The 22,454-nt window shown below is 47.1% G+C and overlaps 1 protein-coding gene across 1 annotated transcript; it reads left to right on the top strand.

Moving 5' to 3' along the window:
* The first annotated feature begins 18,582 nt into the window (after positions 1–18,582).
* On the top strand, positions 18,583–21,976 carry FOS (Fos proto-oncogene, AP-1 transcription factor subunit). Its single transcript, XM_068963926.1, has 4 exons — positions 18,583–18,856; positions 19,655–19,906; positions 20,305–20,412; positions 20,536–21,976. Exons 1-4 carry the CDS (start codon positions 18,716–18,718, stop codon positions 21,175–21,177), a joined length of 1,143 nt encoding a protein of 380 aa, XP_068820027.1. The 5' UTR covers positions 18,583–18,715; the 3' UTR covers positions 21,178–21,976.
* The last annotated feature ends 478 nt before the right edge of the window (positions 21,977–22,454 follow it).

The raw sequence follows: 22,454 nt of genomic DNA, 5'->3' as shown, positions 1-22,454 counted from the left end.
AATTCCAGCAACTAACACCCCTTTGGCTTTTCCTCAAAAATAAAAGTCACAGTTTAAATTCAGCCGAGCTTGCACATTATGATACTTGGAGAAAATTCAAAGCCCTGGCCCCTTCGGTTGTACCATATCGTTCAACCGCAACATTCTGTTCAGGGTGGTTGCCCTCACATAGTCATCTCAACCCTTCACTCCCCTGTTAGCCGGTTTGGTTTTATTTACAATTTGTTACCACAATATTCCTGTAACTGTTTCCAGAGTTGAGTGAAGAAAAAGGAGGCTCGCACACAGATTTCTCACACTGGAGTTAGCTTCTATCACTTCAGTTCAGTTCAGTTCCGTCGCTCAGTCACGTCTGACTCTTTGTGACCCCATGACTCGCAGCACACCAGGCCTCCCTGTCCATCACCAACTCCTGGAGTTCACTCAAACTCATGTCCATCAAGTCGGTGATGCTATCCAGCCATCTCATCCTCTGTAGTCCCCTTCTCCTCCTGCCCTCAATCCCTCCCAGCATCAGGGTCTTTTCCAATGAGTCAACTCTTCCCATGAGGTGGCCAAAGTATTGGAATTTTGGCTTTAGCATCAGTCCTTCCAATGAACAACCAGGGCTGATCTCCTTCAGAATGGACTGGTTGGATCTCCTTGCAGTCCAAGGGACTCTCAAGAGTCTTCTCCAACACCACAGTTCAAAAGCATCAATTCTTTGGCGCTCAGCTTTTTTCACAGTCCAACTCTCATATCCATACATGACCACTGGAAGAACCATAGCCTTGACTAGATGGACCTTTGTTGACAAAGTAATCTCTCTGCTTTTTAATATGCTATCTCGGGTCATAACTTTCCTTCTAAGGAGTAAGCGTCTTTTAATTTCATGGCTGCAGTCACCATCTGCAGTGATTTTGGAGCCCAGAAAAATAAAATCTGACACTGTTTCCACTGTTTCCCCATCTATTTGCCATGAAATGATGGGACCAGGTGCCATGATCTTAGTTTTCTGAATGTTGAGCTTTAGGCCAACTTTTTCACTCTCCTCTTTCACTTTCATCAAGAGACTCTTTAGTTCCTTTTCACTTTCTGCCATAAGGGTGGTGTCATCTGCATATCTGAGGTTATTGATGTTTCTCCAAGCACTCTTGATTCCAGCTTGTACTTCTTTCAGCCCAGCGTTTCTCATGATGTACTCTGCATAGAAGTTAAATAAGCAGGGTGACAATATACAGCCTTGACGTACTCCTTTTCCTATTTGGAACCAGTCTGTTGTTCCATGTCCAGTTCCAACTGTTGCTTCTGACCTGCATATAGGTTTCTCAGGCTTCTATAGTCAAGACCAAATTAAGCAACGGAGAAATCAAAGCTTCACTTCCTACTGACCTAGGTTTTTTAGAGCCTTCCCATTTTTCAGTATCAGGCACCTCAGGGGCTGCTAGCGGCTTCCTAGGTGGCGCTAGTGGTAAAGAACTGGCCTTCCGATGCAGGAGACTTAAGAGACCCGGCTGGATTCCAGGGCTGGGAAGATACCCTGGAGGGGGAAATGGCAACCCAATCCAGTATTCTTGCCTGGAGAATCCCATGGACAGCCTGGCTGTTTACCGTCCATAGGGTCGCAGAGACTCATACACGACTGAAGTGACTTCGCAGGCAGGCAGGTAGGGGCTTCCACATTTTCTCTCTCCAACTTTTGAACACGGTTCCCTCCTTCTAATCTTCAACAAAGCTCTAAACAATCAGTGTCTAAAGTTCTGCTTCTTTTAACGTATAAAAGCTAAATCCAAACTTTATGAAAGTGAAAGCCGCTCAGTCGTGTCCGACTCTTTGTCCATAGAATTTTCCAGGCCAGAATACTGGAGTGGGTAGCCAGTCCCTTCTTCAGGGGATCTTTCCTACTCAGGAATCGAACGCAGGAGTTTCCTCCGTTGCAGGCAGATTCTTTTTACCAACTGAGCTATCAGGGGGATGATTACCCTTGATTCCGGAGTTTACTCCAAGAGTGGGAAAGTTTCCTACGCTGGGTTTTTTTCCCCCTATCTCCTGCGCAAGGGAAGTTTGGCCAAGTGGTTGTATTGTGGGCCGCTGTCTGGAGGAGACGGCGGTTCCGGAGGTCACCCTGACAATTATGGCCAACTAAGGGTAGAGGGGATGATCTGGGTTTGGCCCTCAGTCTGGAGTCACAGGCAGCACATAGAAATCTTGGCTCAGGACCTGGGGCTGCACCGTGCTGGGGCAGCCTCGGGGGTGTCCTGGCTTTCCACGGGGTTGGGGAACCCTCTCTGGCCCGGGGGCGGGAGCCGCTGTTCCACAAACCGGTTATGGCTCCACTGCCGCCTCAGCACTTTCTAATTCCGGCTCCAAACAACAACAGCTCGCAGCTGCAGCCATAGCAACAAGCCCCGCCCACCCGGCCTCGCTCCCGGCAAGCGGCACGTGACGGCGACGCCTGCGTCGCTCCCTCCGCCCCTGGCGCTGCGGGAGGGCGGGGAGATGACGTGTACTCAGTCGTCTCCTTGGATATAATGCATAGACGTCAACGTCGCCCAGTGTTTAGTGTGTAATGTTCCTCTGTTTCTATGGGAACGTCAGGCGGCCAAACACCGACCCCAGCAACAGGCTTCTGATTGGGCCGTAGCTTCCCAAGGCGGAGCTTCATCTTCCGCGCCCGCTCTGCTGTGTTGCTGTTTTGGTTGTTTGTGTCCCGCTTGTTTATTTCTCTAACAGATCCTGGAGGTTGGAGTCTGAGATCCCCATCGCCAAGGATGGGAACCAGGTGGAAACGTACCCAACGTGCAGCTTTCGCTTGCCGATTACAACCCAATAGATGGCATGTTTCCCTTGTGACCAAGTCCCTTCTGAGAGTCCGGGGCCGAGGCCCAGCGTCATCACAGCCCAATACTTGGTGTTTCACCCTCTGACCGCCCCACCTCCACCCATCAGCATCACATCTGAGGCCATTACCCTTTCAGCCTCATTCCACAAACTGTGTTGCCTTCACACTTAAACTTGTTTATGCTCTTAAGGGAGCGGGGCCGAGGTAGGGGGTGCTTTCATACATGTCAGGATTCAGTGCTACTCCCTGCAGAATTTGGCTACATTTTTTTCCATCTGGTCTTAATTCTGTTAAATGACATCATTGATTTGTCGTTCCACCCATAGATGCCCAGTTTTCCCGTAGCCTGAACAGACACCAAAGGATCCCCAAAGACCTGCGTGGGTGCTTCAATTCGTGGGCTAGTTGAATATTAGGCTTTTCTCCCTGCCCATTTTAATTCAAAACTGGGGGGCATTTGACTTTTCCAAAAGAGACAAATAAATTGAGGACAGAAATGGGGGAGTGTTAAAATCTGCTATTAAAATCCCATATTTCTTGATATATAATAGCAGTAAACATTCTGAGTCCTGAATGTTTCCAGAAACAGTTTTAACCTACCCTGGGCTCCCATCAGTGAAACCAGGTTAACATCTGGCAAGAGATAGTGATCTAGCCTCAGGGTTTTCAGTCAAGTTGTGCCCAAAAGAATGCCTTAAAATCTTAAGTTATGGTGTCAAACATAATAAATTTTCACCAGCTAGCTCATGCACATACAAGTCAGATGTTTCATAAAAGGTTTAGATGATCTGATAATATGTATTCAAAACCCAAAGAGTGAGTGAGAGAAAGAGAGAGAGAGACCCTGATGCAACCTCAAGTTAAAAACAAGAAAAGAAAAGTACTTTTGTAGATTGGAATTGATAAGGAGTAAGGAGGGTATCTATTCGCTCTGTTCTAATTTTAACCTACCTTTCCCCCTTTATCTCCTCTGGTAAATAGTCTTGCTAACTGTCCTCCCCCTGCCCCTAGGCCAGCCTCATAGCCTATAATTTCCTTCAGAGATGGGAGTGAAATTAAATGAAATTGGGAGCCTGCTTAATGCAAATAGGACCAAAGGGCACAGCTCTGTATCATAATGAACTTCATTCGGATTAAGTCACAGGGACTGCAAGTGCTTACTATTTACCGAGTAAATATATTAAATTGCCAGGCAAGTCTCCCTCTTGTCCTGACACTGCCAGGGAATATTTGAAAGTCTGATATAAGATCATTTCAAAATGATCAAACATTTCTTTCTAATTCTATCATCTCTCTTTATGTTTCCAGGAATACAGAGTGTCTTGGTCTCTGAGAGCCAATATATCTGGGTTACACCAGAAGAGGAATAATGAGGCAATCTTTGTACTGTTCAATGAAAATGACCTGAAAAGCTGGAAGAGGTGGCTGAAGGCATTTTCTCAGTTTGGATGACGAAGTGGGGAGGAAGGTGAAAGATGACAGTCTCCAAGTGACTAGATTTGACTCCAGCATGTGAACTGGATTTTATGATTCTGTCCAAGGGCATCAGTTATAACTTTAGAGCCTCCATGTCTTTTTCCATCTCCCAGACTTATTTCCTATCTTCTTACTTCTTTTGTTGTTGTTCTTTTTAAAAAATATTTATTTATTTATTTTAATTGGAGACTAGTTACTTTACAATATTGTAGAGGTTTTTGCCATACATTGACATGAGTCAGCCATGGGTGTACATGTGTTCCCCATCCTGAACCCCCCTCCCACCTCCTTCCCATCTGCCATCCCTCAGGGTCATCCCAGTGCACCAGCCCTGAGCACCCTGTCTCATGCATTGAACCTGGACTGACAATCTATTTCACATATGATAATATACATGTTTCAATGCTATTCTCTCAAATCATCCCACCCTCGCCTTCTCCCACGGAGTGTGGTTGTTCTTTGAACCCAAATATAGTCATGGGCCATGGTATGTAGCCCAGGGAGTCACAATTTAATTAAATACCATTACATTTGGTATGTAATTCAGGAAATACCAAGTAGATTATAGTTTTGATGGTACTGAAAGCAGCAGTTTATTTCATAAGAGTTTACATGCACACACACACATGTACAGATCCTTTCTGCCCAGTGGTTTGGCTGAGCTGCTCCATTTAGCTGACCAGTTTCAACCTAAGGACCGTGATGTCCTGCTAGACTATGAATTTCTTCAAACCACAAGACAATTAATCTCCCCAGCCTATTTCCTCATCTATAAAATGGGGTCTGGAGAACTCTCTGACCCCACCTGTTTGCTCTGACCTAAGAGCTTTGTAATGATGTAGTGATCTTTAATGGGCACTGTGGAAACTCCAAATGGTGTATAAATGCTTGATAATTATTAATGGGTGCAGTTTTCCCCAACACCTCCTGCCTTAGTACTGAGTGGAACCGACACCCATCAGGTTTCCATGGCAAAGGGGCCTTGACCCAGGCCAGAAAGTGTAGGAGCAATGACCTACATGGCCTTCCCAGGCCCAAGTGCACACCAGGCCTCTTCCACACCCTAGCTATGACTGAATTCAGCTTGCTGTTCACATTCCTCAAGTCTGGCTTTCCTTAGTTGTAAAAATGAAGACATTACTACCTGCCCTGCTTACCTCTTAGGACTCATATGAGGCCCACTCCAGGTAACTCTTGTGAAAGAGCTTCGAAAACTGTAAAGCAGAAAGCATTTTCCAGTTTAAAAATGTCTTATGAAGTGATCTGCATATGAATCAGTGTCAAGGTGGGCTTGAGGGGGTATAATTCATAGGCAGGTTGGATGAATCCCCACCTGTGTGATTTGATATGTCCTATATCAAGGCCTGGGCTTCCCTGGTGGCTCAGATGGTAAAGAATCTGCCTGCAATGTGGGAGACCCAGGTTCAATCGCTGGGTAGAGAAGATTCCCCTAGAGAAGGGAATGGCTACCCACTCCAGTATTCTTGCCTGGAGAACTGCATGGACAGAGGAGCCTGGAGGGCTACAGTCCATGGTATTGCAAAGAGTCGGACACAACTGAGTGACTAAACACCCACACACACACATATCAAGGCATACTCCCTCACCATTCCTAAAATTATCCATTTTCAGCCATATATGTCTTTGGCGTAAGCATTTGCCTCTCTCTTCAGATCTGAGTTTTAGAATACAGATATTTCAATTAGCAATAAAGCTCCTAAACCTGAACATAAGTGAGGTTATCAGATGGAACCGCACAGGAGCCTTGGGCTCTTGAGTGAGTCTGAGAAACGAGTTGCTGGGAACCTAGAGAAGACTATCCATCTTATTCAAAGCTGGCCATCACAGGTGTGCAGGTTGCTGACAGAGGATCTGCAGAGCCCACCCAGCACACCTGTGCTCTCTCACACCTGCAGGGGGGAGACTCTCCTCCCCACATCCTCACCCAAAGCCTCAGAGGGCGCTACTGCACAGTGACCCAGTACTTCCTACCCTGTTGGATAGCAGGGGCCAGCAAAGTTTTTAAAAAGCTGGTGAACTGACATAGGTTGCCAACTTTAATTTTACCAAGTAACAACAGTTGCCATCATTTCATAAATGACTAAAGTGAAAGTCACTTAGTCGTGTCCGACTCTTTGCCACCCCATGGACTGTATAGTCCATGGAATTCTCCAGGCCAGAATACTGGAGGGGGTAGCCCTATACCTTCTCCAGGGGATCTTCCCAACCCAGGGATCAAACCCAGGTCTCCCACATTGCAGGTGGATTCTTCACCAGCTGAGCCACAGGGTATTTCAATACTCAAAAAGTCAAAAGGATGTGGACTGAAGGATTGAATATATGTATGTTTATGAAAACTCCTTGTTTTGTCTTTATTTCTTATCTTCCTTTGACAGTTCTATTCATTCTTCATTTTCCATGGGGTGGTGTTGATAGTGGTGAAGAGCAGACAGAGAAACCAAGGAGAGGTAAAAATCTGACTCAAGAACCATTTGAGTTTCCTGATCAGACTGGCTGCTTCTTGCAGTATGCATTTTTGGGTCACTGGTTTCTTTGGCAAAGGAGAGTAATATAATCTCACCAGATGGGTTCCTGGTAGTGGGACTGTAATACATTGAGTAATTCCCTTGGAATTGCATCCACTCTGGGGAAGGTCAGTTTGTTTCTAAGGGTCTGATCCTTGCTTGGACCATGCCTCACCCACCCAAACACTTCTGGTTTTACCTGGAGAGTTGGGATAACTGACAGCCTTATACCTGATTCAGCCAGATCAGATAGAGGTGAATGTTGGAGACTGGCAAAGTTCCCAGAGGAGGAAACAAGCCTACCTTCCCACTGAGATCCCAGGCAGGTGCAGGAGACACTGGCACAGCCAGTTTAACCAGCATCTTGGGCAATATTTGGCCAGTAAGTTTTTCATACTTACAGTTTCCTCTGGCAGAAGTGAAATCTCTTTATATTCTGTGGTTGCATGTGGATATAATGCAACCAACACCCTATTTCTCTTCTCTTTCTACCTATGAATGATATACAGTATATATATTTCTCTCAAAAGCCCAATATGAATAGGAGCTGAGGCTATAATTTAATTCTAAGCAATTTAACCATAATTAAGGCCCCTGAGACTGAATATCTCTCTCACCCGCCACCAGCTACCAGAGAGTAGACACTCAGGGAAATAAATGCACTTATTCATGTTACCAAGTTATTACTTACTACACTGGGGAGAAAATTTAGTCCAAATATCTATTGTGGATTAGAAAATTATAAGATCATCATTATTATTGTTATTTTAAATCATTATTTTTATATTAATTTTTATTGGAGTATAGTTACTTTACAAAGTCGTGTTTATAAGATCATTGGTTTAAAAAAATTATTGAGCCTATACAACCAAAATGGCATAATACACCTATATTATTGAATTTTGGTAAATATTAAATAACATAACAGTATCTGTAAAGCACTGAACATAATCCCTGAACAAACACTCAGTAAACATTAGTTATTGTTATTTCCATGCATTCAAGAAGTACTTTTTGAGCAGCCTTTACTTGGTCAGGTACTATATAAGGGGCTAGAGAGCCATTGATGAGTAAAACAGGCAAGGTTTCTGCCTTCCTCAAATGGGGAACTAGACATAAAACAAATTCAACCAACATTTACCTACCAACACCAGGGCTTCGCTAGATGCTTGGGGGTCCATCAATGAACTAAACAAATATTCTTGCCCTGGTGGAACTTATCTTTTAGACATTAGACCAACTGCTTTCTAAATAAGTGTATATTATTATGAATGGTGTCTAGTGCTATACATACAAAGCCTAGGATGGAACAAGGGTTTCTGAAGTGTTCCTAATTCAGCCTAGATGCTCAGAGAGTTTCTCTATGATGATATGATACTGAAGTTTGTGATCTGGATGAAGGGTAGATTGAGTTGAGAAGCAGAGTGGAATTAGGCGCAGAGAACATATGTATAATACTAGCAGCTCATATTTAATTCATGCTTTTCATGTTATGATGCCTTTTCCCAAATGTTTTGGAGGCTGGGACTGCCAAAATCGGAAGATATCCCTGCATCAGAAGTTTGCATCCAGATTGAATTTCGCCCTGCACTCCAGAATGCATTATCGTTTGCTCCTTCCCAGGAATCACTGACAGTTGATGGTCGCTGCCTCAGCTTCCCTTGGTCTCATTGTCTGGAACAATCAGTACCAACTGTAGTAGGAATGACCGCTGAGAACTGAACTCCACTTCTTATTACTGGCTGTAAGGAAAGTCACCGTAGTGCCCCCCAGAAATATGTCAGCATACATTTGCTGCTAGATTTAAATAATCAAGCATGGGCTGAATAATCAATTTCTGAGGGTTGAGCTACTCTCTTCTCCCAACCCACATGTAATCCTCTAGCCCACTTTTCCCTTTGCCACTGAATTTTCTCCCATTTAAGTTTTAATGCTCTTTTTCTGTCATTCCCAGCCTGAAAAGCATTCCAGTTCTGAAATAGTTCACATAGTTCTGTGTAGACATAATATTTACGGGAACTGAAGATGGGTGGATTCTGATAATGGCTTGTGGGATGGTCTTCAGTGCAGACAAAATAACAAAGAATTCAAGAAACTAATACTATGAGAGTTCGGTCCCCCATAAATTTCCCAAATGTACTTGCTTAAACCCTGTATATCAGCAGAGTACAGGAGAGTGTCACCTGGGGTGAGAAAACTTGGTGTGTTCAGTGTTCTGTTTTACAGCACAGATTCTAAGTTGAACTCGGTTTATTGTCAGTAGCTCTCTAACAAAGGGCAAAATGGAATGTGCTTATTTTCAAATTCCTGTTAAAAAAAGGCCCTGGAAGACCTCACAGACTGCTTGAGGGCAATTTGTGTCAGTATTTTTCAGAGCTCTCATGTGAGACTCTTCAAGGTATTGAGAGAGAGCGTACCAGCCATTGATGTTTAGTGTGCAGCCATCTATAAGAAGGATCCATATGGGTTGTTATGGTACGAGAATGAAATAAAACTCTCCATGTCCTGTTTGAAGTTTAGTGACAGGTTAGGGAGGAAACTAAATGGGGAATGGCTGGGACATTTCCAAATTTGGTAGCAGTGATCCAAAAGTTGGTGTTTACGGTCTGTGGGAGGGACGGATGGTTTGTTGGTAGGTGTTATGGTCTGGTGGAGAGAGACAGTTTTTGGTAACTCAGACACTAGGGCTTGAAGTGCACCTTACAAAGACAGAGGGTTGCTGGCCTCCGTGGTTATATTTCTCAATACTTTACACTGGGAAGCATTTCCTCTACCCAGAATGCCCTGCTCCTTGCCCTTCTCATGACAAATGTCACCTCCTTCCACCCAATCCAAAGTAGCCACACAGTCACTCACAACATATGCTTCCACTTTAACTACTTGCCTAGCACTTACTTTTATATATTTTGTTTATTTGTTTTCTTGTTTATTACTAGACCATGAGCTTCATGTGAGTTTGTCTGTTTACTATGGATTCCATTGGCTGGCACACAGTAGGTGTCCAATATAGGTACTGAGTGAAGAATGAGGAATAGGATAATTGTACAATTTGAGTGGTGAAAGGATTAACTATGTAGAGGCCATACCCTAGTATCTGTGGGTAGTTGTTTTTTCTTATGCAAGGTAATAATAATTTGAGGTCTGTGAAACCCCTTTCTTCCCTGGAGGGAATTCTGAAACCAATGGAAAAATAAAGAGCCAGGAGAGAGATATCTGATAAGAATATAAAAGTTAATCTCAAACCAGATGTGAGAAATTAACACCTCAGGGCTGTTCTTATCTAAAAATACAATCTAAAATCACTTAATTTGAAACTCTTCTCTTTTCTCCATTATTTATTAATTTTTTTATGTGAGTCTCTGGTTCTTTTAGCATGTAGGCCAGAAATGAATGAGAAGGGTGGATATTCACTGTTCCTGGCTGGGAGCTATCTTCGGTGAACTTGGGAATTTGGCGGCCGATGTGTGGAGCGCTATTTGCATAACGACAGGTTTCCTGCGCTTCCCCAGCCTCTTCACAGCCCCTTGCTTCTCTCTTTTCCAAGTCTCAAAGCTTAAGCAGACATCAGCTGGATGACGCTCTGGGTTCGATTAAACTTGTTTTGGATGGCAAAGTACTAGTAGCAGATGACGCCCCAGCTCTTCACCTGCTATGAAGTTTCCTGTTCCTGGCGAATAGAGACTAGGGAAAAGCAAAGATTCCTCACCCACAGGCACCCTTCTGGGCAAGTGACATGAGATTCATTCCAAACCAGTTGATTAATCTGGAGAAAGGAAGAGAATGGTTCTGTCAAAAGATTCAAGTGAAGACTCCTGAGGGCTGATCCCATCCTTCACTTACGGCAGTCTGGGTGGAGCAGGAGCACGTGGTGCTCCATTTATAACCACAGAGATCAGCTCTGGCCCACAGAGGGCTGCATCCAGGCCTGAGGTGATCCTGCGGTATGTGATATTCTAGTCCTGTCCAGTGCATGCCGAACAATCAACAAATACTGACCTGGTCCCAGCCACATTCTCAACCATGGCTGGATTGCCCAAGAAGCCAAGGAAGTATATGCTGGGGTGGGGGTGGAGAAAGACTCCAGGAAGAAATTAGGAAAACTGTACCCATCTTTCTATTTATGGAGTGCTTGCTATTGTGCCAAGCACTGTTCCAGGCTCTGGAGAACCAGCAATTTTTCCATCCCTCATGGAACTTACATCTTGGCATTATTTTTGGCATATTTGTAAGTTGTATTTTTTAAGTAAAAAATTATTTTGCAAATTGATATTGTTTTTATTTTGAATTACTTGGAAGGGTATCATAGTCATTTTAGTATTACTGCCATGAAAGTTGTGGAAATGAAAGTGTTAGTCGCTCAGTCGTGTCTGACTCTTTGCGACCTCATGGATTATAGCCCACCAGGCTCCTCTGTCCATGGGATTCTCCAGGCAAGAACACTGGAGTGGATTGCCATGCCCTTCTCCAGGGGATCTTCCTGACCCAGGGATCGAACCTGTGTCTCTTATGTCTTCTGCTTTGGCAAGTGTGTTCTTTACCCCCAGTGTCACAGTTGGTATGAAGGTTTTATTATGGCCCTATTCACAGGGCTTTTGAACTAAAAAATTGGTTAGGTTTTTACCTCTATATTCAAATAGTTTCTAAAAAGTTGCTTGTGGTATTAGGCCGAGTTTGTGGAAAAGAAAGGATTGGGGAATACCCCATCTGAGATGAAATTTCTTCTTATGCTGATCATGTTTCTGGGTGGGACGGTTGCACCCATACCCTAAAAACTAGAGCACCCATACCCTCTTGAATGACAGCTAGTGGAATGATTAATAAGCAGATATGACAAATCCATACAGTTCTAAGGATGGGTGTACCACTTGGGTTTATAAGCATCTAAGTTATTATGCTTGATAAAGAAGGTACTGATCAGGATTTTGGTTTCCCTCACCTGAGATTTTGGTTTCCCTCACCTACGCAGGGCTTCCCTGGTAGCTTGGATGGTAAAGCGTCTGCCTATAATGTGGGAGACCCGGATTCGATCCCTGGGTAGGGAAGACCCCCCTGGAGAAGGAAATAGCAACCCACTCCAGTATTCATGCCTGGAAAATCCCATGGACCAAGGAGCTTGGTGGGCTACAGTCCATGGGGTCGCAAAGAGTCGGACACAACTGAGCGACTTCTCTTCTCTCTTCTCTTCACCTGAGAAAGATACCGGTAGGAAGTCAGCCATTAAGCCCCTTTATCCAAAACGAGAATCCATGCTGCCTTCCCAGTCACATAAACAACAACCGATGAGCTTTCTGTTTAATGTTCATTCATTCTGCAAACATTTATCCAGTGCCTACTAGTATCAGCAAGCTAAAGCCCTGAGGATAGATACCTACTGAATAAGACAGATAAGGTTCCTGCTTTGGTGGAGCTTGTGGCTTGGGAGAGGAAGAGAGACAACGAAAAAGTGCATACATAAACCAAGTAACCTAGTGATCAGTCTTCCAAAGAAAATAAAACCAAGTAATGTGACAGAAAGTGACTGAGGGGCAACGAGGAGGGATGCAGTGTTGGAGTGGGGACAGGCTTCCTGGAGAACGTGAAAACTGAGCTAATAGTGATCATAAGGATAAGTCAATGTGTCCAGATCTGGGGAAAAGAGGGAACAGTGATTAGAAAGACCCAGCTCCTTAACCAGCTTGGCATATTTGAGGAACAGAAAGAAGGCCAACGTGCCTGTAGAGGAGTGAAGGAGGGAAAGTTGCTTAAGATGGAAGGTGAGGCCGGGGCTGGGTTACACAGCTGTGGTAGACCTCTGTAAGGGGTACAGATTTTTTTTTTTTTCTTTTCTGAGTGTAATTCTGTATATTGGCCACTAAACAAGTTTGGAGGGATTTAGTATTTAGTGTTAGGATTTAATTCAGAGTCCCATTAAGTGGGAGAGGAGACTTTTAGTGCATGATCTGTCCTTATCTTCATGGATTACCCCACAATCTCAGGTGGATCAGAGTCTAAAGGTAGAATTCTTCAGTAGAATCAATTTTGGGGTTTTCACAAGGGATCTGTAACTCATTGACACTCCAGGTAAAACAACAGTGGAGAAAATAAAAACTTAGCTGGGAGTTGGAACTGGAAGTTTTTTCACAGAATGCAAATCAGATACTAAACTAAGACACAAAATGTCCACATCAGAGGATGAACCTATGATTTGTAGATCAGAAGACAGCATAATTCTGAATTCCTACTTACTGGTCAGGATTCTTCTGGTTTTGGAAAGAGGATTTTTTTTTTTCTTGCCTTATAATTATTAATGTCTCTTTTAAAGATCTTGCCATTCTTCTTGAGAAAGATGGTGGATTAAATGGTGTAAGCAATGCTGGAGATGTCTTAACACTTTGAGGCTCGTCATGTACCAGCCCATTTGAGCCATCCTTAGCTCTGCCCATGCAGATCATGAGGTTTCCCCATTGGATGGGAGCCCTGCAGTTGAGGTTTCTTAGTCAGGGTGTGGTGTTGTCCTATAGATTTAGTGACGTCAATGAGATTCCTTTGGAATTTTAGCAGCTAAATCCACCAGAGCTGAAGAAGGTCAGCTCAGGACACCTGGGGATCCGACAGCCTGGACAGACTTGCTTGTCAGAGGATGGGGAATGCAGCAAGGTTTGGCATTACTGACTAAATGGGGATCCAGTGCTGCTGGTTATGGTGGAAGATCCCATGAGCTTGGGCTGAAACGTGTCCTTCTTAGGCACCATAGCTGTTCCCCAGTTTCCTCAGCTCCAGATGGAGCGTGTGCCAGGGACCACACAGAGCTTTGTTTAAATGCTTGCATTAGCAGAAGGACGGGGATCCCATTGAATCATCATCTCCTGTCAAAAAGCCAAGAGTTGTTCAGAATGGAAACAGTTTTTCCCAAAGAGGCAAAATTCCTAGTACTAATGAGTGGTGGTGGTGATGGTGGCGTGTGTGTGTGTGATGATGGTGGTGATAGTTCTGTGCCTCCCACTGTTTCAAAATAGAGACACTTTTTGTTCACTGTCTGAGCCATAGGGTGAGTAACCTTGACCCCTAAGGTCCTTCGCTGGGCTCACGTGAGTTTGTGAGTCCTGTGGGAATAGTGAAATGTTCCTCCTGCTGGGGTTCAGACACTTGGAATGGATAAATTAGAGAGTGGTGGTCACACAGTCATTGTCATTGCAGACAATGTGGCATTTATGTATGGGCACTGGCTGTCTCTCATGGGCTCAATAACAAGGGTAAGTTCCATCTTTCATCACTAACCACTGGGGTGTTCTTTATTGACAGAGGCTGCACCAGCTGAAAATAGCCCAAACATCTTGTTATTTTCTCTTTCCCAGTTTTTGCCTATTCATATCCAAGGATAAAAGACTCAGCTTGTTCAGCTTTTTCAAAGAGTTAAAGAACATTCTCTATTTGATTTCTTAGTACCCATAAAGAACAAGACTATACAGTTGCCCTGCTTGGCTGAGAGCATTCATTCATTCATCAGTTCAATAGATTTTATTAAACACCTACTATGGGCTAGGCGCTGGGGTAGGTGCTAAGTGGATATTTGTATATGAAAAAGACAAAGGCCAAAAGTAGGCAGATGCTAAACAAGTCTTAGAAGCGACTTCCCCAAGTCCCTGAAGGAGATGAATTTGCTATACGCATCTTCCTGACTTCTAGTCCCGTGCTCTGCCCACAACCCTTCACCGATAGACCACACTTCCCCAAATAAATAACTACTTCTGCATGCTGGGGATGGGTTGTGTGCGGCAGCATTTACGTAGGCGGCACAGACAGTAGCCTTTCACTTAGTGTTGCAATAACACCAGGCTAAACAATGTGCACTGACCTCCAGAGTGGTGAACAAAAGCTTGCTATAGGTCAGGCCTCTTAAATGCCAGAGAAGTGCAAAATAGGAAGAGTCTCCATCTGATAAGAAGCAACTGCTGAGAAAGAATGAATTTGTTTTTAATCTGGGTTAAAATCAGATATGAGAATCTATCCTCCTGTTCACTTTTGGATCCTCAGGTAGCAGGAACTCAAAGCTTAGATAATCACAAACTATGTAAGTTTTGGTTTTCCATGCTCAGACTTGTCCAGAACATGGAAGCCTTGCCCTGTTGGAAGGCAGCACTGAACTCACAGAGGCACACACACGCACACACACACACAGAGACATCTGTCTCAAAGTTATACTGACCTTGGCCAGTGGCAAACATAATTTCACAGATTGCGTCTGATTTCTCTTTATTTTAAGGCTACATCACGCGAGCTCCATATTAAAAATGTGATTTTGGCTGTCCTGAAATGGATACCATGAGTAGATTGAGATGTGAGAGTATGTTAGAATGATTGCAGGTTCGGATATTAGTAGGGCAAGAGAGGAGGTCTGAGATTATATTATCTGATACTACTGCTTTAGGTTGAGGACCTGCGTTTACTACCCAGATGATGCTCTGGCCCTTTTCAGTCTTTATCATGTTATATCCCAGAGGACAGTGGATCCAGATCCCGTCTCTGTATTGCAATCACTTCTTCTGATACCTGTCCCCACATTCTCTTCTGTTTCATAGCACCTTCTTATTTTTTAAATATTCATTTATTTGGCTATACTGGGTGTTAGTGGGTTGTGGGATCTAGTTCCTTAACTAAGGATCGAACCTGGGCCCCCTGCATTGGGAGCTTAGCCACTGGACCACCAGGGAAGTCACCCTGTTATTACCTCTGTCAAACCACCTACTGCTGTCCTGCAATTCTCTAATGACTTGTTGGTCCATAAGGCTGGAATCTCTCTGACAGTAGGGGCAGGTCCACTGTGTTCATTAGAGTAAGTACCAGCCCCTAGCAAGTGCCAGGCCATAGAAGGCTCTCAATAAGTAATCGCATGCATGCTCAGTCACTCAGTTGTGTCCACCTCTTTGTGACCCCATGGACTGTGGCCTGCCAGGCTGCTCTGTCCATGGAATTTTCCAGGCAACAAATACTGAAGTGGCTGCCATTTCCTCCTCCAGGGGTATTCCTGACCCAGGGATTGAACCTGCGTCTCTTGTGCCTCCTGCATTGGCAGGTGGATTCTTTACCACTGAGCCACCTGGGAAGCCCCAGTAAGTTCTTTGTTAAATAAATAAAAGAATGAGTGAATGCATGATTCTGTCTTTCTTAGAGGATGGATTTATTAAGTTTACAGCTCTGTAGCCATATGGTGCCAGGAAAGAAAGAGTTAAGCCTCCTCCTGTGGAGGAGACAGGCTTATCCAAAGACCTTTTTCCTTTTTTATTGGCAAGGGCTGAATAAATGATATATGCATAAATCCTGGATATAAAATCTTGACACATTCTTTAGGTGTTGGCCTGAACTGCTTCAAAACTCTAAGGGAAGTAAATGAAATCATTCTAGGTTTTCTCTTACGTGGCCTGAGAGCCAGTTATGAAAGGAAGGCAAGGCCAGACCCAGGAATTCAAAGCTTGACCTATTTTGCCCAAAGCTAATAGTAAGAGAGATGGATTTGCCTTCTTACCTTTTTTTTAAATCAAGGACAATGAAGCAGCCCGGCAAACGATAGAACTAGGTGAATGGAATGCAGCAGAACTGCTTGAGGATTCAGAGCATCTCCAAGTCTATGTTTATGTATTATGTGTTTTTCCTTTTCCCTCCCCCTTTTTATTTTTCAAATGAGAAAAAAAAAGCGCCTAAATCCCACCAACATAATCCAGTGACATACAATGATGAAACTCTGTTTTCACCTCTGCTTGTGACAGGGAATGCAAAAATAGCAAGTGGCCCAGTTCCACGAATCCCCGCCTCCCTACCCTAGCAGCTCTCACCCGGTTTTCATCTCTAAGAATGGAGGTTAGCGTCCAGCCGCGCGCGCAAGCCGCACTCAGCCCCCGGACCCCACAGATGAGGTCAGGCTGCGGGAGTGGCAACAGTCGGGCCGGGGAGGCCGAGGCCCTCGGGGGAGAGAGGAGGGAGAGCGGCCTCGCCAGGCCGACGGCGCGCCCGGCCGCGCGGCGTCGCCTGGAGACGGCCCTGGCGGCGCAGTGTTTCTGTAAACAGCCGCTTCCCTGTTACTATCTATAGCAGGATCGCCTGGCTCCGGGGTGCGGCGGCGGGAGGCAGGTCGGCTGTCCCGCTCCCCGCGAGTCCCAAAGGATCCGCCCGCTGCCCTCATCCCGCCTCGCCCCTCTCCGGGTGCCCATCGTGCCCAACCCCCAACCCCGGCCCGAAGAGTGGGGGAAGGGACACAGGGACCTGTGTCTCTGCGGGGACCTGCGACTTCGCGTCCCGGAGGTGGCCGGCGCGCAGAGATTGAGCCGGGGGCAGTGTGACCCCGGCTGTCCTTTGCGTCTGAGCAGGAGGCTAGAGGCGTCTGGGGGTGCTTAGCGCACTCCAAAGCACCTTGACCTGCCCACCAGCACCCCCCACCACCACCACCCCAAAGGCCTGTTTTCCAGGCCACCGAGCGGTGCCTGAGATACCAGCCTCCGAAGATTCCGGCCTGGGCGCTGCTGGGCACGGTCCTTCCAGGCGCCCCCGGTCCAACCCCCCTCCCCCCTTCCAAGTCCGCGCTGGAAAATCACCGGCTTTGGGCTCCCAATAACCAGCTTCCTGGGGCGCCGAACCACCCCCACCTCCCCAGCAAGGACTTGTGCTGCCCCAAGTGCTCGCTCCATCCGGTGCTCCGAACTGACGACCTTGTCCACAGAACAACCCCCGCCCCCCCATCACGCCCCGGGGCCCGAGCTCAGAACCAGGCAAACGAATCCTTCAGACATCCTTGTTGAGAGATTCTGCACGATGTTTATTGGCTAGTTTCTCAGGGGGTTGACAGCAACAGTAACATCTCATCTACGGCCAAGGGAAAAAAAAAAAAAAAAAAACCAGCAAAAACAAAGCGCCTATCTCCTTAAAAGCAAAACAAACAAACAAAACATATAGAATAAAAAGTACCCAGCATCGTAGATAAAGTAGGTTATCGTATTGTCTTATTTTGGATCCTTCCAAACCGCAGGAACAATCCTAGTAAAGCTGGAGTCCGGGGAGCTTGAGGTGAGGGGTTTGAGGGTCCGTTTCCAGAGCTTGCACTGAATTAGGGCTAGAATGGGGAGTGAGGGTAGAGGCGCATTCCTTCGGGGGCCGAGGCTTAACCTGCTTGGCTGCGTGTACCTGTGTCGCCTATAACCTGAGCCTCATAACTCTTTCCCAGGTTTCCGTATAGAAGTAAAAGGACGTCCCCGCCTTCGCCAACCCCATCCTCCCCCAGCCCCGGAACAAGGGTCCGCATTGAACCAGGTGCGAATGTTCGCTCGCCTTCTCCGCCTCCCCTCCCCCCGGCCGCGGCCCCCGCCTCCCCCCGGCGCTGCACCCTCGGTGTTGGCTGCAGCCCGCGAGCAGTTCCCGTCAATCCCTCCCTCCCCTTTACACAGGATGTCCATATTAGGACATCTGCGTCAGCAGGTTTCCACGGCCGTCCGCTGCAGTCGTGGGGGGATCCATCCCCGCGGCCCCTTATCTCGGCAGCTCCACGCGAGCCTAGGAACCACGGGGAGACAGGCCGACAAGATCAAGAAACTCGACAGCGCGGGGAACTGGGGGCGCTGCGAGGGCGGCGGAGGCGGCAAATGGGGACCCTAGAAGTAGCCGGGCCCGTGCGCCACCCCTCGGGAGCCGCAATGGTTGCGCCCAGTGACGTGTTGGGCTCATTCATAAAATGCTGTTATAAAAGCGGTGGCTGCGGCGCCTAGTACTCCAACCGCATCTGCAGCGAGCAAGCTTAAGGAGCTGACAAAGAGCCTGCGGCGCAGCGAGCGAGCTAGCGAGCGACCGCGCACACCTACCCAGCTCTGCCCGGCAGCTCGCACCTGCCTCCGCCCCTGCGCCCCTCGCCCGGCTTTGACTGCTCGCGATCATGATGTTCTCTGGCTTCAACACCGACTACGAGGCGTCCTCCTCCCGCTGCAGCAGCGCCTCCCCGGCCGGGGACAGTCTCTCCTACTACCACTCACCAGCCGACTCCTTCTCCAGCATGGGTTCTCCCGTCAATGCGCAGGTGAGGCTGGCTCCGCGCCTCCGCGGGGCCGGGGGGTGGAGGGGTCACCGGAGAGGAATCACCAAGGCGAGATGCTCGGGAAGACGAGTCCGGGACTCCTTTCGCCGGGGGCAGGGAGGGAGGCTTGCCCCGGCCCGGAGCAGCCCTCTCTCGGGAGCTTTTCCGAACTTTGTTCGGAGCGGCCCGCGAGCTTGTCATCAGAAGAATTGCTTCTTCTGTCCCGCGGCAGTCTCTTTCTGAGCTGTGCCCCCCGGCGCGCGCTAGCTGACTGATCTCTGACATTAGCTGGGGCCAAAATGTCCCAAAGCAAAAGACTAGCGAAGTAGAGCCTGGCGCCTCCGGGGGGAGGCGGCCAAAAGCGGCAATCCACCCCCCCGCCTCCGCCACCCCTCCCCTCGCAGCCTGGAGCAGGAAAGGAGGGGTAGGGGAGGAGGGTGAAGCAGGCGGGTGTGTAAGGCAGTTTCATTGATAAAAAGCGAGTTCATTCAGGAGACTCCGGAGCGGCGCCTGCGTCAGCGCGGACGTCAGAGATATTTATAACAAACCCCCTTTCAAGAGAGTGATGCTGAAGGGATAACGGGAACGCAGCAGCAGGATGGAGGAGAAAGGCACTGCGCTGCGGAATTCTTGGGAATAAAGGGGGGAGACCTTTCATTCCCGATGACCGGCGTGTGTAAAGACGCGAGCTGTCCGTTGCCGGAGGGCTTCTCCTGCCTCTCTCCCTGCTGCATGCGGCACTGGGAACTCTGCTCACCCCCACCTGCTCGCTCACGTCAGTTTCCTCCTCTTTCATTCTAGGACTACTGCACCGATCTGGCCGTTTCCAGTGCCAACTTCATCCCAACAGTGACTGCCATCTCGACCAGCCCTGACCTACAATGGCTAGTGCAGCCCACCCTGGTCTCCTCCGTGGCCCCGTCCCAGACCAGAGCCCCCCACCCCTATGGAGTCCCTACTCCCTCAGCTGGGGCTTACTCCAGGGCCGGAGTTATGAAAACCATGACGGGAGGCAGAGCTCAGAGCATTGGCCGGAGGGGCAAGGTAGAACAGGTGAGAGTTCTTGGCACCTTCTGAGGGGGAGGCGCGGGTCGACATTGTGGAGATGGGCAGCATAGGGGTCAGAGTGAAGCCACTGATGCATTGACTGGACACCCCAAATGGGAAACCCTGGCTGCAAGCCCTTTCCATCCAAGTCAGACTGATAGTCTCACCCTAAGAAATGCCCTGATGTATAGTTTCTTCCCTTGTAGTCTGGGTTCTTCTTGGCTCTTTCTGAGATTCTTATTTTAAATGCAAGTCACACCCAGCTTGCAACTGCAGGTTAGAAATGGCTTCACAGAAGAGGTGCCAGGAGCTAGGAAGCTGCAGGAGCTGGTTTCCCTGGGGTGGGTGAATGAAGCTCATGGCAGACACTGTTACTGAATGCTGCTCTTTTTTCCCCTCCCCAGTTGTCCCCAGAAGAAGAAGAGAAAAGGAGAATCCGAAGGGAAAGGAATAAGATGGCTGCAGCCAAATGCCGGAACCGGAGGAGAGAGCTGACTGACACCCTCCAAGCGGTAGGTTGAACCCATGGGTCACTTCTTTTTAAAACTTAAGGGGAAACTTGGAGACCAGACATAAAGGATCTGTGTCCTTGAGTCAGACCATCTCTTATGCTTTCCTTTGCTCTCTCTTTCCAGGAGACAGACCAACTAGAAGATGAGAAGTCAGCTTTGCAGACAGAGATTGCCAATCTGCTGAAGGAGAAGGAAAAACTCGAGTTCATCCTAGCGGCTCACCGACCTGCCTGCAAGATCCCTGACGACCTGGGCTTCCCAGAAGAGATGTCTGTGGCTTCCCTTGATCTGAGTGGGGGCCTGCCTGAGGCTGCCACCCCTGAATCTGAGGAGGCCTTCACCCTGCCCCTCCTCAATGACCCTGAGCCCAAGCCCTCAGTGGAGCCCATCAAGAGTGTCGGCAGCATGGAGCTGAAGGCTGAGCCCTTTGATGACTTCATGTTCCCAGTGTCATCCAGGCCCAGCGGCTCGGAGACCGCCCGCTCTGTGCCAGACATGGACCTGTCTGGTTCCTTCTATGCAGCAGACTGGGAGCCCCTGCATGGTGGCTCCCTGGGGATGGGGCCAATGGCCACGGAGCTGGAGCCCCTGTGCACCCCGGTGGTCACCTGTACTCCCAGCTGCACTACTTACACGTCTTCCTTCGTCTTCACCTACCCCGAGGCTGACTCCTTCCCCAGCTGTGCGGCTGCCCACCGCAAGGGCAGCAGCAGCAACGAGCCTTCCTCTGACTCGCTCAGCTCACCCACACTGCTGGCCCTGTGAGCGGGCAGAGAGCGGAGGCAGTGGGCGTGCACGTGGCCACTGCCTGAGTCGGCGCATTACAGAGAGGAGAAACACGTCTTCCCTCGAGGGTTCCCGTAGACCTAGGGAGGACCTTATCTGTGCGTGAAACACACCAGGCTGTGGGCCTCAAGGACTTGCAAGCGAGCATCCCCGTGTGGACTCAAGTCCTTACCTCTTCTGGAGATGTAGCAAAACGCATGGAGTGTGTATTGTTCCCAGTGACACATCTGAGAGCTGGTAGTTAGTAGCATGTGGAGCCAGGCCTGGGTCTGTGTCTCTTTTCTCTTTCTCTTTAGTCTTCTCATAGCATTAACTAATCTATTGGGTTCGTTATTGGAATTAACCTGGTGCTGGATATTTTCAAATTGTATCTAGTGCAGCTGATTTTAACAATAACTACTGTGTTCCTGGCAATAGTGTGTTCTGATTAGCAATGACCAATATTAAATTAAGAAAAGATATGACTTTATTTTCTAGTAGATAGAAATAAATAGCTATATCCATGTACTGTAGTTTTTTCTTCAACATCGATGTTCATTGTAACGTTACTGATCATGCATTGTTGAGGTGGTCTGAATGTTCTGACATTAACAGTTTTCCATGAAAACGTTTTATTGTGTTTTTAATTTATTTATTAAGATGGATTCTCAGATATTTATATTTTTATTTTATTTTTTTCTACCTTGAGGTCTTTTGACATGTGGAAAGTGAACTTGAATGAAAAATTTAAGCATTGTTTGCTTATTGTTCAAAGACATTGTCAATAAAAGCATTTAAGTTGAATGCGACCCACCTTGTACTCTTTTCATTCTGGAAGTTTTCTAAGTTTCTGGAAGGTATTGTCAGAGACTAATTTGTCAAGAAGGGTAGCTCTTGGAGGGGACACATCCCCTCTGTCTGATCCCTTATCAAATCAAGAGAAACTCTGGAGCTGACTGTTGGAAAATTGTGCAAACTCACATCTTCACCTTGCAGTGCTTCTTCTCTCCCTACAGGTTCTGGGAACGGGAAACTGCTTTGCAATGGCTTTTGTGGGAACACATCTTTCTTTTCCTGTTTTGAAAGTCAAAGGGAGGGATATTTAAATCTGGCTGTGCTAATACTAAACTTAACCGTCTAGGTCTTCTAGGAACCCTCTTAGCAAACAATTAAGCTTTGCATGAACCAATTTAATTTTTTATTGCCACCAGATCATGTGAAGGTTACTCCTGCCTTAAAGGAGAACAAACTGAAGAATGGTTAGAATGATGTTTCTC

This window comes from Capricornis sumatraensis, chromosome 2, assembly GCF_032405125.1.
Source record: "Capricornis sumatraensis isolate serow.1 chromosome 2, serow.2, whole genome shotgun sequence".
NCBI lineage: Eukaryota > Metazoa > Chordata > Mammalia > Artiodactyla > Bovidae > Capricornis > Capricornis sumatraensis.
This window is presented reverse-complemented; position numbering and strand designations above follow the sequence as displayed.

Bases quoted from the DNA above. Each gene is read 5' to 3' on its own strand.
- FOS (XM_068963926.1), top strand. From the start codon at position 18,716: ATGATGTTCTCTGGCTTCAACACCGACTACGAGGCGTCCTCCTCCCGC. The intron at 19,907-20,304 runs GTGAGAGTTCTT...TCCCCTCCCCAG, and splicing joins GGAGGGGCAAGGTAGAACAG to TTGTCCCCAGAAGAAGAAGA. The intron at 20,413-20,535 runs GTAGGTTGAACC...CTCTCTTTCCAG, and splicing joins TGACTGACACCCTCCAAGCG to GAGACAGACCAACTAGAAGA.